Source organism: Onychostoma macrolepis, chromosome 21, assembly GCF_012432095.1.
Source record: "Onychostoma macrolepis isolate SWU-2019 chromosome 21, ASM1243209v1, whole genome shotgun sequence".
Lineage (NCBI taxonomy): Eukaryota > Metazoa > Chordata > Actinopteri > Cypriniformes > Cyprinidae > Onychostoma > Onychostoma macrolepis.
Genome location: NC_081175.1, coordinates 7,415,165 through 7,428,157, shown reverse-complemented (window position 1 = coordinate 7,428,157; position 12,993 = coordinate 7,415,165). Strand labels below are relative to the sequence as shown.

At 36.4% G+C, this 12,993-nt stretch overlaps 1 protein-coding gene across 1 annotated transcript in view; it reads right to left on the bottom strand.

The window, feature by feature from the left end:
- Window positions 1–857: 857 nt before the first annotated feature.
- The window catches only part of dbn1 (drebrin 1), a 78,222-nt gene continuing 66,086 nt past the window's right edge, over window positions 858–12,993 (bottom strand). The window contains 4 exon segments of the mRNA XM_058758037.1: window positions 858–994; window positions 2,252–2,357; window positions 2,568–3,022; window positions 4,842–4,934. Of these exon segments, the coding sequence (XP_058614020.1) occupies window positions 942–994; window positions 2,252–2,357; window positions 2,568–3,022; window positions 4,842–4,934 (707 nt within the window). The 3' untranslated portion in view covers window positions 858–941.

The window sequence follows — 12,993 nt, the reverse complement described above, 5'->3', positions numbered from 1 at the left end:
ATGCCAATATGTACAGCGCGACTACACACTTGTATTCACGTCAGCATTTGCATACTTACGTAGAGTATGTTTCAGGCCTGAGCCTTTCCAATAATGATACAAATACGCACACTACCGAATATATAACTAAAACAATTCCCAATTGAGTCCACTACGACTGTTATTGCCTACATTTCTCTACAAATCGAAGCTCTATTGCAGTTTTTCCAAAAAAATGTCAGTTTCAGCCATTGTTTATACACATTGTCTCATATGTAGTCAAAATATACATATGCCACCTGGCGCTAAAGTCCTAAAAGGCCGTTACACCAACACGTCATACTCAAAATAATTGGCACAACACAAAATTGTTTCGTAATCACATAAACCCCCTTCATGTTCCGTTTGCTAAATACAATTGACTCAACTGAAGCTAAAATCGAGTTCTGACATGCCTTTGCTTCGACGAAGGTGAGGGTTCGACCGTCCCTGACCGATTGAGTTATCAAAGCAAAGGCCCCTGTGGGCATAACACTCAAACACATGTGATTCAACTAAACAACTAAGATTGTAGGGAACTTGACTGAACCACTGAGCAGACCTGAGCTCAGTGTTGATAAAGGAGTTAGAAACTAAAACAGAACGGCCTAATCTGCTACTACACACACCTGTTAGGCACAGGGATCGATACAACACAGGTGAGCGCTAGAGACACACTGTGCTATAATCTGCATAGAAAAAAAAAGATCAAAATAAATAATAAACACACTTGCGCACACATACACGAACCGAGAGCGCTCATACCCACTGGCATCTTTAACAATAACCCGTGTCCTTTTCTTCTGTGGCTAATGTTGTTTTTGTTGTTGTTTTTTTATCTAAAACATTTTGATGCAAGACTTCTGTAACTGTTGTAAAATAAGTTTTCATAGAGGTGTCGCCTCTTTTTCCCTCAGTCGCTCCTAATCATCATCTTCCATCACGGGGTCTGTATCCCAGCACGTAATGTCGATTTCTGCGGCAGACAATAAGACAAACACGTTATATTAGGATTTTTCTTGTTTATTCATACACCTGAGGACGTACATCTGCAAGAAAGGAAAATCTCAAGCGGAAAGTTTTTTTAATCCATATGTCATTATGAATTTTTGGTGAATTTTTTGGTGAATATCTCAACCACTTGTTTCTGAGGCTGTCAAGCAGTGTTAATTTTAGTATCACAGAGATACTACAATAGTTTTCAATAATTGTTTGAATTAGTTTGAATTATGTTTTCCATTTTCATTTGACTTTGTTAAAGTTTTTTTAGTCATATGTATTAGTTGTTTTTTTAATGTGTATATAGTTTTTATTTATTTTTATTTCAGTTTTACTTTAGTACATCACGTTAAACTAAATGATTTTTTTTTTTTTTTGTTCTTGGAAACAAGCTGAAATTTAATATATCATTTCACTTTTTTTTTTCCCTTTTGTGTTCCACAGGATTGAAAGACAAACTGCATGAAGGTGAACTACTCCTTTAAGGACGCATAAAATCAAAATTTTGCTTTTTTTGCGTTTCGTTTATATCTGTCATCCAGCAATGCTAGTTTATTTTTATTTATATACTATTTTATTAATATTTTGAATAAATAAAAATAATACAAGTTTATTTAATATTTACTAGTTTTATTTATACATTTTTATTTAATTTTTAGTTTATGTATTTCCAGTTAATAATTTCAGTGCTTTAACTTAAACTAATTTCAGTTAGTTGCCAAGGCAAAATTTTATTTCAGCTTTATTTCTATCTAATGTACTGTTCTCCAAAAATTGAATCTATAAACTCAGGGGCCGTTCACACAGCACACATTCTAGAGTTAACAACAGGTAAATGGAACAGAAAACAGAAGATGTGTTTATAAGGACAATAATTCCCATTCAATGTAGCTAATATATATAATAAAGATGAGTTTTTAAAAAAATTTAAGGGCATTGATCTGCTTTTCGTTTTCATTTAGTTTTACCTGATGTACTAAAATAGCTAAAACTAAAATAAAAATGAATAAAAACTATATAGACAAAAACATAAAAAAGAAAAACACACAACGTAATTATTAAAACAAAAACAGAAAATATAAAATTAAAATTATTCAAAATATTAATAAAAACTATAAAAATATAGTATCTCTTACACTAGCTATATAGTTTTTATTCATTTTTAGTTATTTTAGTACATGAAGAATTGCGTTCATTAAATCATTTCACCTGCTTCAATCTGCTATGATCTCACCTGGTGGTTTGTTATAAAAAACTGGTGTTGGGTTGACTTTTGCAGTGCAGTCATCTGACTGGGCGAAATCCTCCTCCTGTGATTGGCTGAAGTAGCCTTCACTGGCCTGCACAAACACAAACATGTGATGGCTATATGTAAACATATAAAGCTTCAGGCAAATGTAGCATCTTGAACATAGCTAGTGTTTTGTCAAGTGTCACAAAAGAGACCATGCTGCCATCTAGTGGCAAAAAACATACATAAGTATATAAAGCAGGAGAATGAGGTGCAAGACAACATTGCATTGTTCATTTTAACAGTGAGTTCTGCTCACCTGGGTCCCTTCTTTAAGCAGCGTGTCTCCATTGGTCAACAGCAGCTGTCCATCATCCAGGTCCTGGCTGTCAGAGCCAGAAGCATGCTGCAGGGCCTGCTGGTAACTCAGGGTCATCTGGTGGGGTCCGGCCACATCCACCAGGCTGGAGGGGTCTTCTTCTGTGGCTGTGCAGTAGGGGGTGTCAGGCACCTCATCGAAGCTCAGGAGCGGCTGCGGGAGAGCAGGGGAGGAGCTGGCAAGATGAGACTCCGGGGTGTCCTCCATCAGGTCCATAATGTGGCTGGGGGCCTGGGAGGGGGCCATAGCAGGTGCTGGGCCACTGTCCCACAAGTCTAGCAGGCTGTCGTCTGTGCTGGATAATGGAGCGGTGCTTTTGGGCTGGGGGGGAACACTTGGAGAGGTCTTGACGAAGCCGGATTCCTGCACTGGAGTTTGCTTGGGAGTGTCAAAGGCTGGAGGAAAGAAAAAGAAAACTGAAGAAATACGGAACTATATTGTGCAAGAACATTTTGTGCAATTAACTCCAAAGAACAGCAATTTGGAACATGGAACTTGTATGTGCAATGCATTACTAAAACACTGTTTTCTTTTTGTTTAACTGTTGCATCAAAAAAAAATTAATTATATGAATCTATTTTACAGATAATATTTGAATAAATTATTTTGATTTTACTAAAGTGACAGTGTATGTCTATTTATTAAATTTTCACAAAATAAAATAAGTATATTTGGGGTATAAATTGTTCCATGTGATTACATGAAATATTCAATCAGAAAATATTGGGTTAACAAAAATCATTTTAAGGGTAAAATCAGCTGCTTGATTTCACTTTTTTACAATGTTTAAAGGTATTCATCATAACACCATATAATATATATCAAATACACTTTCGTGTTGAAGTATTCATGGCGAAACTCAATGATTTTTATGGGTATGTTTTCTCACTGTTCTGATTATGGCAGTAAATTCAGCCCCAGTGAAGTGCTTTCTTAAGAACATTTAAATAGTGCAGGGTTTACACACATGAGCTGAAAAGAAAAAAAAAAAATCAGTCAGCTGTGAAGGCAAACACAACCTGGACAAACAAATAAGCCCCAGGCCGCATCACAGGGGCCAGTTTGCATGCAAGAGATGATTTTGAGTTAGCAATAACAGCCTCCCAACTGTGTAAATTATTAAGCTGAGATTCAACATTTTACATCCCACATAGTCCTTGTAAACTTATTAACTCATTTTTTGGAGGACATTGTGAAAGAATCTGTTTCACTGCTGCTTCAGATACAATATGCATGCATTGTATGTCCCTTGTTTCTTTCTTTCAAAAAGCACTCAGCAACACTGAAACAGGTTCTGTGCAAAAAGTTGGTAGCAAGAATTTGTCATGGATAAAACAATCTAATGATAATCCTAAAAATACCATATTAAGTAGTATAATAATACTATGACTTCAAATTATTTTTGGCACATTACCACCTTGGTCAGGAGATATGAAAAATAGTTTGGCCAAAAACCATAAGGCTGGTGTTTTTAGAGTTGGAGTAACGCTAACCCAATTTTCCACTGACCATGCCCTGAAGGTCCTCGAAAAGTTTGAAATAAAAAAAATAAAAATGCTAATAGCTTTTGATTAGTTTTGCCTATTGTTATGAGACTGGTCTTAATAGATTCTTTGGACCGTGCTGAGAACATTGATGCCAATTATGCCATAATTGACCATTTTGATTTTCTTTGACAACCTACTTTTTCAAACTCCTCCTAGACTGTTGGGCTGATTTTCACCAAATTTGATACAGATTTTGGATTCTGTGTCAATAAACGAAATGATTTTCATTTACTGTATCAAGAAATTTGATGGCATAAAAACAAACTGCATCTAAACTTTCATACATTTACATATGATAGACCATTAATTCATATTACCAGTGACTGTATTTAGGATTTTTCAGCCATTTTGCCTTTGTTGTGCTTGGGTCCCTTAATTGCTGCTTACAGCTTTATTTATTATTAATATTGCTTTGTAATTTTTTTCATTACTATTTTGCCCTTTTTTTAGACTTTGAGAGGTAGGTAACTGTTAATGATAAGATAAGCGAGGGGCTTATGATCAGGAAACATCTCGAGTAAGATTCAAACTCATGTTACCCACATAAGCATAATGTGCCAACCTCTAGGCCACAGCTCCGACCCAATATTAATCAAGAAAAAAAAACACTAAACGAACATCAAAAAGAAAATAGTCAAAAAGAGCTCCCTTGTTCTTGAGGCCTTACCAAACTCCTTCCGAATGAAGTCCTCTTTTTCCTCCTGAATGGCAATTTTGGGGATGGGAGTACATCCAGTGGTCATGCTGCGCTCGAGGATTCCTTCAGTAGAGTCATCTGAGTCATCAAAGAGAAGGTAAACGTTTGATCTGGGCTCAAGGAAATCTCAAACAACTCATACCAGCCAAACTATCAATCATAACACAGATGACAAAGTTTGCAGACTGAAAGGATTGTTAGCAATGCCAAACAATAGCAAGCAGTGTTTTGTCTGTCGGAAAAAAGTGCATCGTCCCCAGCGCCCTTGTCAGTGATCATGACAGTAAAACACAGACATGCCAACGTGACCATGAAGACACAACACAGTGTGCAGCGGTGCAGAAAATGAGTTCACAAACTTACAAATACATGTAGTTTCTGAACATGCACACACTTTTACAAATGTCAGTTATAAATATGTTTTATTAATAAAATGTTTTAAACAGCACTTAAGCATGTATAATCATATGCATCCACCAATGTGTCATGGCATTATGAAATGATACATACAGAAACACTAAATGTTGACCTCTCGATCTCATGACAAGCTAAAGCAAGCTGACAAGTTAAAAAAAAATATTCAATTAATTGAGTTTTAAGTGGCAGGTGGTCAATATAAGACAAGATGTAATGTAATCATACAGCAAAAATCTAAAATCTATTAGTCTTATGCAATTTTTGAGGATATCTAAATAATGACACACCAGCCCTCTGGGAAGAACAACCACAGTTGAGATTTCTTTAATATCTCAATTGTTTCTCCTGGACAATAATATTTAACAGAGAGCAAATTGATATTTTTACAATCTCATATATGTTCTCAGAAGATCCACTGTGAACTATTACCAATCATGCTCAGATTTGCAGAAATAAAAGGGGTCATGACATGAGAAACCAAATTTTTCTTGATCTTCTGTATAAAAGAGGTCTTGGTATGCTCAATACATCCTACAAGTTTCAGAACTTAAAATGTCCTCATCATCAATTAAAAAAAAAAAAATGATGTAATAACCCTCAGAAAATGACTCGTTTTGGATCCGAGGTGCAAGGTGATGTCACCCGGGCGCAGTCGATTGCATATGACAGACTCCAGCGCAAGACATCGACGAATAGTCATCTTGTAACCACAGGCCCTCAAGGAACATATTAAAATAATGTATAACATATTAAAATAAAATAAAAAAATTCATGTCATGACCCCTTTAAGAAGTCTACAATCAAAAGTCAGAAATTTCATTTTTGAACTCAAATAGTTATCGTATTAATTCAAAACAAAATTATCTGAGCTAATTCTTACTGTACGTCGAGAATCAAATTCAGGAGAAACATCTGAGACAAAGTTGCTATGAATGAAGCGTACTTAAAACCCAATTAAGTCTCCTGAGCTCTGAAAGAGCAACCTCTGAGCTACGAAATTTTCCACTGGAAGTCACCAACTCGTAATGCAACAAAAAACGGAGATGCAAATGTTGGAGATAGCCACTTTAATACAGCTACAGCTGAAGGAAGACCTCACAAGACATAACAAACACAATTAATGAAACCACAATGACCATCATAAAAACTGATAGCAGGAAAACAGTTGTACAGACCAAGTGACAATTCAAATTTCTTTAAAGTAAAATCCACTGTATCACTCTAGATAAACTTTAGATGTTGGGTCTTAGTACAGACCCAATGTTTAGTCCTCATAGCACACACTGATAATTGTAGGCCCCATTTGTCCTTGTGTTGCTGTTTAATTTTACAGTCAAACACACCACAAGGTCAGCTCCACAAAGATCACAAACAATACCATAGTCACACAAGGTCCACGGAACGCAAGCCCAGGGGCTCGGAGACCACAGTCACATGCGGTGCAATGTGGCATACACTCACAGGTCAACAGGACGGAAGGAAGCGCAGGTAGGGCCGCCGGTTATCCGTCAGAAAGAGCATGGGAGGAGAGGAAGGGGGACATGAGGGGAGTAACATTGGTGAGATTCAACCAGATCTCCCTAACCAAAAGAATCACTTTGTCTCAGTCCTCCAAACGTCCACGGCATAGCTTCAAAATTACACAAACTCATTATTTCCTGTGCAAAATACAAAGTCAACGGACAACAAGTATAGAACACAAATACGGACTGTGGACCCAGAGAAGATGGCAGTATGGTTCAAATCATTGAAAGAAATGGATTGTGACACTGAGAAGGCCGTAGTCTAGTTAACTAGAACGGAAGGTTACTTGCGATGGGACATACAGAAGGGGAGATGGTCACTTGAGATTGGACATATGTTCAACCTGTAAGAGCTGAGGACACAGTGTCTTAAAAAGTGGACAGGACACCCTAAACCTGGTCCAGAGTGGGACAATTTTCAGTTCATACTTAAATTCTAATTTATTAATTCACAGAAAAAATCAATTCTGTCATTATTTATTCACTCTCATGTTGTTTCAGAACCAGAAGACTATTTTTTTATATGAAACACAAAAGGAGTCACTGAGATGCAGTATAGGAGAGAAACGTTTTTTTTAAAATGTACTATTCAATATGTAAAAAATTACATTTAAAGTGAGAATGAAGTGATCTATTTTGTAAATGCATGTTATATACCTTTTTTGACCTCATAATATTTTATCAAAATGTCATAACTTGACCTTTTGGTGAAATTACAGACTTCTCTGAAGAAACAATTCCCTGCTCTATGTTTTATATCTTTTTCGATACACCGTTACACTTGGATGTACATCACAATACAGAAGATCTCTCGCTATATCTTACATTACAACTTTTGACTCTAAATATGTCATGTGGTGTAGCCATCAAGTAAAAAGTTATAACATATTTTGGTCCCACTTTATATTGGGTTGCCTTAAGTACTATGTACTTACATTTGAATTAATCATTTGGTACAATGCACTTATTGTGTACATACTTGTATTTTTAAAAATACCTACAGGTATATGTAATTACATCAGTAATTAATTTCTGTAATTACATTTGTAATTACACTGTTGACCCATCCCTTACACCTTAACCCACCCTTAAACCTACCCATACCACCAAACCTGTCCCTAACCTTACCCGTATCCCACCTCAATAGCAGCAATGGTGTTTTGCAATACAGTATGAACACAATAAGTACATTGTACTTATGTTTTGATGTAAGTACATAGTAGTTGAGGCCACCTAATATAAAGTGTGACCCATATTTTCCTTACACTTTTAACACTTGTATTTAGGGCTCCTCTCTTTGATAATATTTAATGTTTATGTTTTTTTGTCCTGTATGTTTCTCCATGTTGGTTGCACTACATTTATTATGTATATATAAATACACACACATGCATGTATATATTTAAGAAAAATATGTTACATTTATATATTAAATGTTTATATATGACATAAATTATATGAATATAAATATATACATGTAAATATTTTCAAAATATATGCTGTATATGTCTTTATATATAAATAATAAATATACACAATACACACACATATATTATGTAAACAAACACGTTTATTCTATAATCGTTTGAAAGCACTAATATATATACAGTATATGTGTGTGTGTGTGACCCTGGACGACAAAACCAGTCTTAAGTGTTAACCTTTGTTAGGTTAGGTTGGTTTATTGGTTTGTTAGGATCGGACAATATTTGGCCGAGATACAACTATTTGAAAATCTGGAATCTGAGGGTGCAAAAAAATCAAAATATTGAGAAAATCGCCTTTAAAGTTGTCCAAATGAAGTTCTTAGCAATGCATATTACTAATCAAAAATTAAGTTTTTATACATTTACAGTAAGAAATTCACTAAATATCTTCATGGAACATGATCTTTACTTAATATCCTAATGATTTTTGGCATAAAAGAAAAATCGATAATTTTGACCTATACAATGTATTTTTGGCTATTGCTACAAATATACCCCAAGACTGGTTTTGGGGTCCAGGGTCACATATATACAGTACACCCCTCACATTTTTGTAAGTATTTTATTATATCTTTTCATGTGACAACTCTGAAGAAATGACACTTTGCTACAAAGTAGTGAGTGTACAACTTGTATAACAGTGTAAATTTGCTGTCCCCTCAAAATAACTCAACGCACAGCCATTAATGTCTAAACCGCTGGCCACAAAAGTGAGTACACCCCTAAGTGAAAATATCCAAATTGGGCCCAAAGTGTCAATATTTTGTGTGGCCACCATTATTTTCCAGCACTGCCTTAACCCTCCTGGGCATGGAGTTCACCAGAGCTTCACAGGTTGCCTCTTCCACTCCTCCATGACGACATCACGGAGCTGGTGGATGTTAGAGACCTTGCGCTCCTCCACCTTCCGTTTGTGGATGCCCCACAGATGCTCAATAGGGTTTAGGTCTGGAGACATGCTTGGCCAGTCCATCACCTTTACCCTCAGCTTCTTGAGCAAGGCAGTGGTCGTCTTGGAGGTGTGTTTGGGATCGTTATCATGTTGGAATACTGCCCTGCGGCCCAGTCTCCAAAGGGAGGAGATCATGCTCTGCTTCAGTATGTCACAGTACATGTTGGCATTCATGGTTCCCTCAATGAACTGTAGCTCCCCAGAGCCGGCACCACTCATGCAGCCCCAGACCATGACACTCCCACCACCATGCTTGACTGTAGGCAAGACACACTTGTCTTCGTATTCCTCACCTGGTTGCCGCCACACACGCTTGAGTAATCCAGTAATCCATGTCCTTAGTATGCTTGTCTTCAGCAAACTGTTTACAGGCTTTCTTGTGCATCATCTTTACAAGAGGCTTGCTTCTGGGATGACAGCCATGCAGACCAATTTGATGCAGTGTGCAGCGTATGGCCTGAGCACTGACAGGCTGACCCCCCCACCCCTTCAACCTCTGCAGCAATGCTGGCAGCACTCATACGTCTATTTCCCAAACACAACCTCTGGATATGACGCTGAGCACGTGCATTCAACTATTCTGGTTGACCATGGCGAGGCCTTTTCTGAGTGGAACCTGTCCTGTTAAACCGCTGTATGGTCTTGGCCACCGTGCTGCAGCTCAGTTTCAGGCTCTTGGCAATCTTCTTATAGCCTACGTCATCTTTATGTAGAGCAACAATTCTTTTTTTTCAGATCCTCAGAGAGTTCTTTGCCATGAGGTGCCATGTTAAACTTCCAGTGACCAGTATGAGAAAGTGAGAGCGATAACACCAAATTTAACACACCTGCTCCCCATTCACACCTGAGACCTTGTAACACTAACGAGTCACATGACACCGGGGACAGAAAATGGCCAATTGGGCCCAATTTGGACATTTTCACTTAGGGGTGTACTCACTTTTGTGGTTTAGACATTAATGGCTGTGTGTTGAGTTATTTTGAGTGGACAGCAAATTTACACTGTTATACAAGCTGTACACTCACTACATTACATTGTAGCAAAGTGTAATTTCTTCAGTGTTGTCACATGAGAAGATATAATAAAATATTTACAAAAATGTGAGGGGTGTACTCACTTCTGTGAGATACTGTATATATATATATGTGTGTGTGTGTGTGTGTGTGTGTATGTATGTGTAAAATGCAAGTTTATCATACAGGTATAATTATATATATATGACATATATATATATATATATATATATATATATATATATATATATATATATATATATATATATATATATATATATATATATATACAGTCATGCCCAAAAATATCGGCACCCTTGCAATTCTGTCATAAAATTCAACCCTTTTCTTAGAAAATTGTTGCAGCTGCAAATGTTTTGGTACTCACATGTTTATTTTTTTACTTTTTTTGCATTGGAACAACACAAAAAAAAACAGAGAAGAAAAGTCAAATCTGATACAATTCCACACAGAACCCAAAAAATGCACTGGACAAAATGATTGGCACCCTTAACTTAATATTTGGTAGCACCCCATTTGGAAAAAATTACTGAAATCAATCGCTTCCTGTAACCATGAATGAGTTTCTTACACTTCTCTACTGGAATTTTGGACCACTCTTCTTTTGCAAACTGCTCCAGGTCATTCAGATTTGAAGGATGCCTTCTCCCAATTGCTGTTTTGAGATCTCTCCACAGGTGTTCTATGGGATTCAGATCTGGACTCATTGCTGGCCATTTCAGAACTCTCCAGCACTTTGTTTGTAACCATTTCTGAGTGCTTTTTGAAGTGTGTTTCGGGTCATTGTCCTGCTGGAAGACCCATGACCTCTGGTGGAGATGCAGCTTTCTGACACTGGCCACTACGTTGCGCCCCAAAATTCTTTGGTAATCATCAGATTTCATTATACCGTTCACACAGTCAAGGCATCCAGTGCCAGAAGCACCAAAGCAACCCCAAAATATCTTTGAACCTCCACCATGTTTGACTGTAGGGACTGTGTTCTTTTCTTTGAAGGCCTCATTTCTTTTTCTGTAAACAGTGCCATGATGTCCTTTACCAAAAAGCTCTACTTTTGTCTCATCTGTCCACAGTATGTTCTCCCAGAAGGATTGTGGTTTTGTCGCATAAGTTTTGGCAAACTCCAGTCTTGCTTTTTTATGCCTTTGTGTCAGCAGTGGTGTCCTCCTGGGTCTTCTCTACCATAGCGTCCCTTTTCATTCAGATGGCGACGGATAGTGTGAGCTGACCCTGTGTCTGCAGATCAGATTGAATTTGTTTGAATTTGTTTAATCTGGGTTCTTTACCCACATATTAATTTTGCTCTTCCGTCCACGTCCAGGGAGGTTAGCTACAGTGCCATGGGCTGTAAACCTCTTGATGATATTGCGCACAGTGGACACAGGAACATTAAGATCTCTGGAGATGGACTTGTAGCCTTGAGATTGTTCATGTTTTTCCACAATTTTTTCTCTCAAATCCACAGACAACTCTTTACACTTCTTTCTTTTCTCCATGCTCAGTGTGACACACAACACAAAGTTTGAGTAAACTTTTCTCCATTTTAACTGCAAGTGTGATTACTATATTGCCCACACCTGTTACTTGCCCAGGTGTGTCTAAATACAAATTACAGGAGCATCACATGCTTGAAAAGAAATTGACAAGGTGCCAATAATTTTGTCCAGTCCGTTTTTGAGCTTGACTTTTCTTCTCACGTGAATACCAAAACATTTGCAATTGGAACTTTTGACAGAACTGCAAGGGTGCCGATATTTTTGGCCTTGACTGTGTATATATATATATATATATATATATATATATATATATATATATATATATATATATATATATGAAGAGTTCAGATGCAAAAGCCTCTAAGTGCCGTCTGAAATTTTCATCTAAAATGTTCATCCTTATGTTTAGGTTCAGTAATTTTACTCTAATGGCAATGTATAGGTCATTTTCTATGCAATAAAAGTGAAATAACTGAACATAAATATAGGAGCCTGATAAAAATGCTAATTTTAGAAGAAAATTTCAGACGGCACTTAAGAGGCTTTTGCATCTGAATATACAGTATATATATATATATATATATATATATATATATATATATATATATATATATATATATATATATATATAAATAATTTTTGTGCTCATTTTACATTTACTTGTACATTTACTTTCAATACTTAAGTATGTTTAAATTAATATTTATAGAAATAATACTTTTGTACTTAAGTATAACAAATATCACATACTTTAAGACTTTTACTCAAATAATATTATGTATATAATGATAATATTAATATATTATATATATATTAATATAATATATAATGATACCTGTATAATAAACTTTTACACACACATTTTTTGGCATTTTACACACACACACACACACACACACACACACACGCTTGTTTTTATGAAAAGTGACATCCCATAGGCGTAATGGTTTTTATACTGTACAAACTGTATGTGCTATTGCCCTACACCTAAACCTACCCCTTACAGGAAACTTTGTGCTATTTCAGATTTCCAATACACTCCATTCTGTGTGATTTATAAGCGTTTTGAAAAGTGGGGACATGGGGTAATGTCCTGAAAAGTCACCTTCTCCTTGTAATGCCTATGTCATACCCTTGTCATTATACAAATTTATGTCCTCATTTGTCACAAAAACGCGCGCGCACACACACACACACACATGTGTGTGTGTG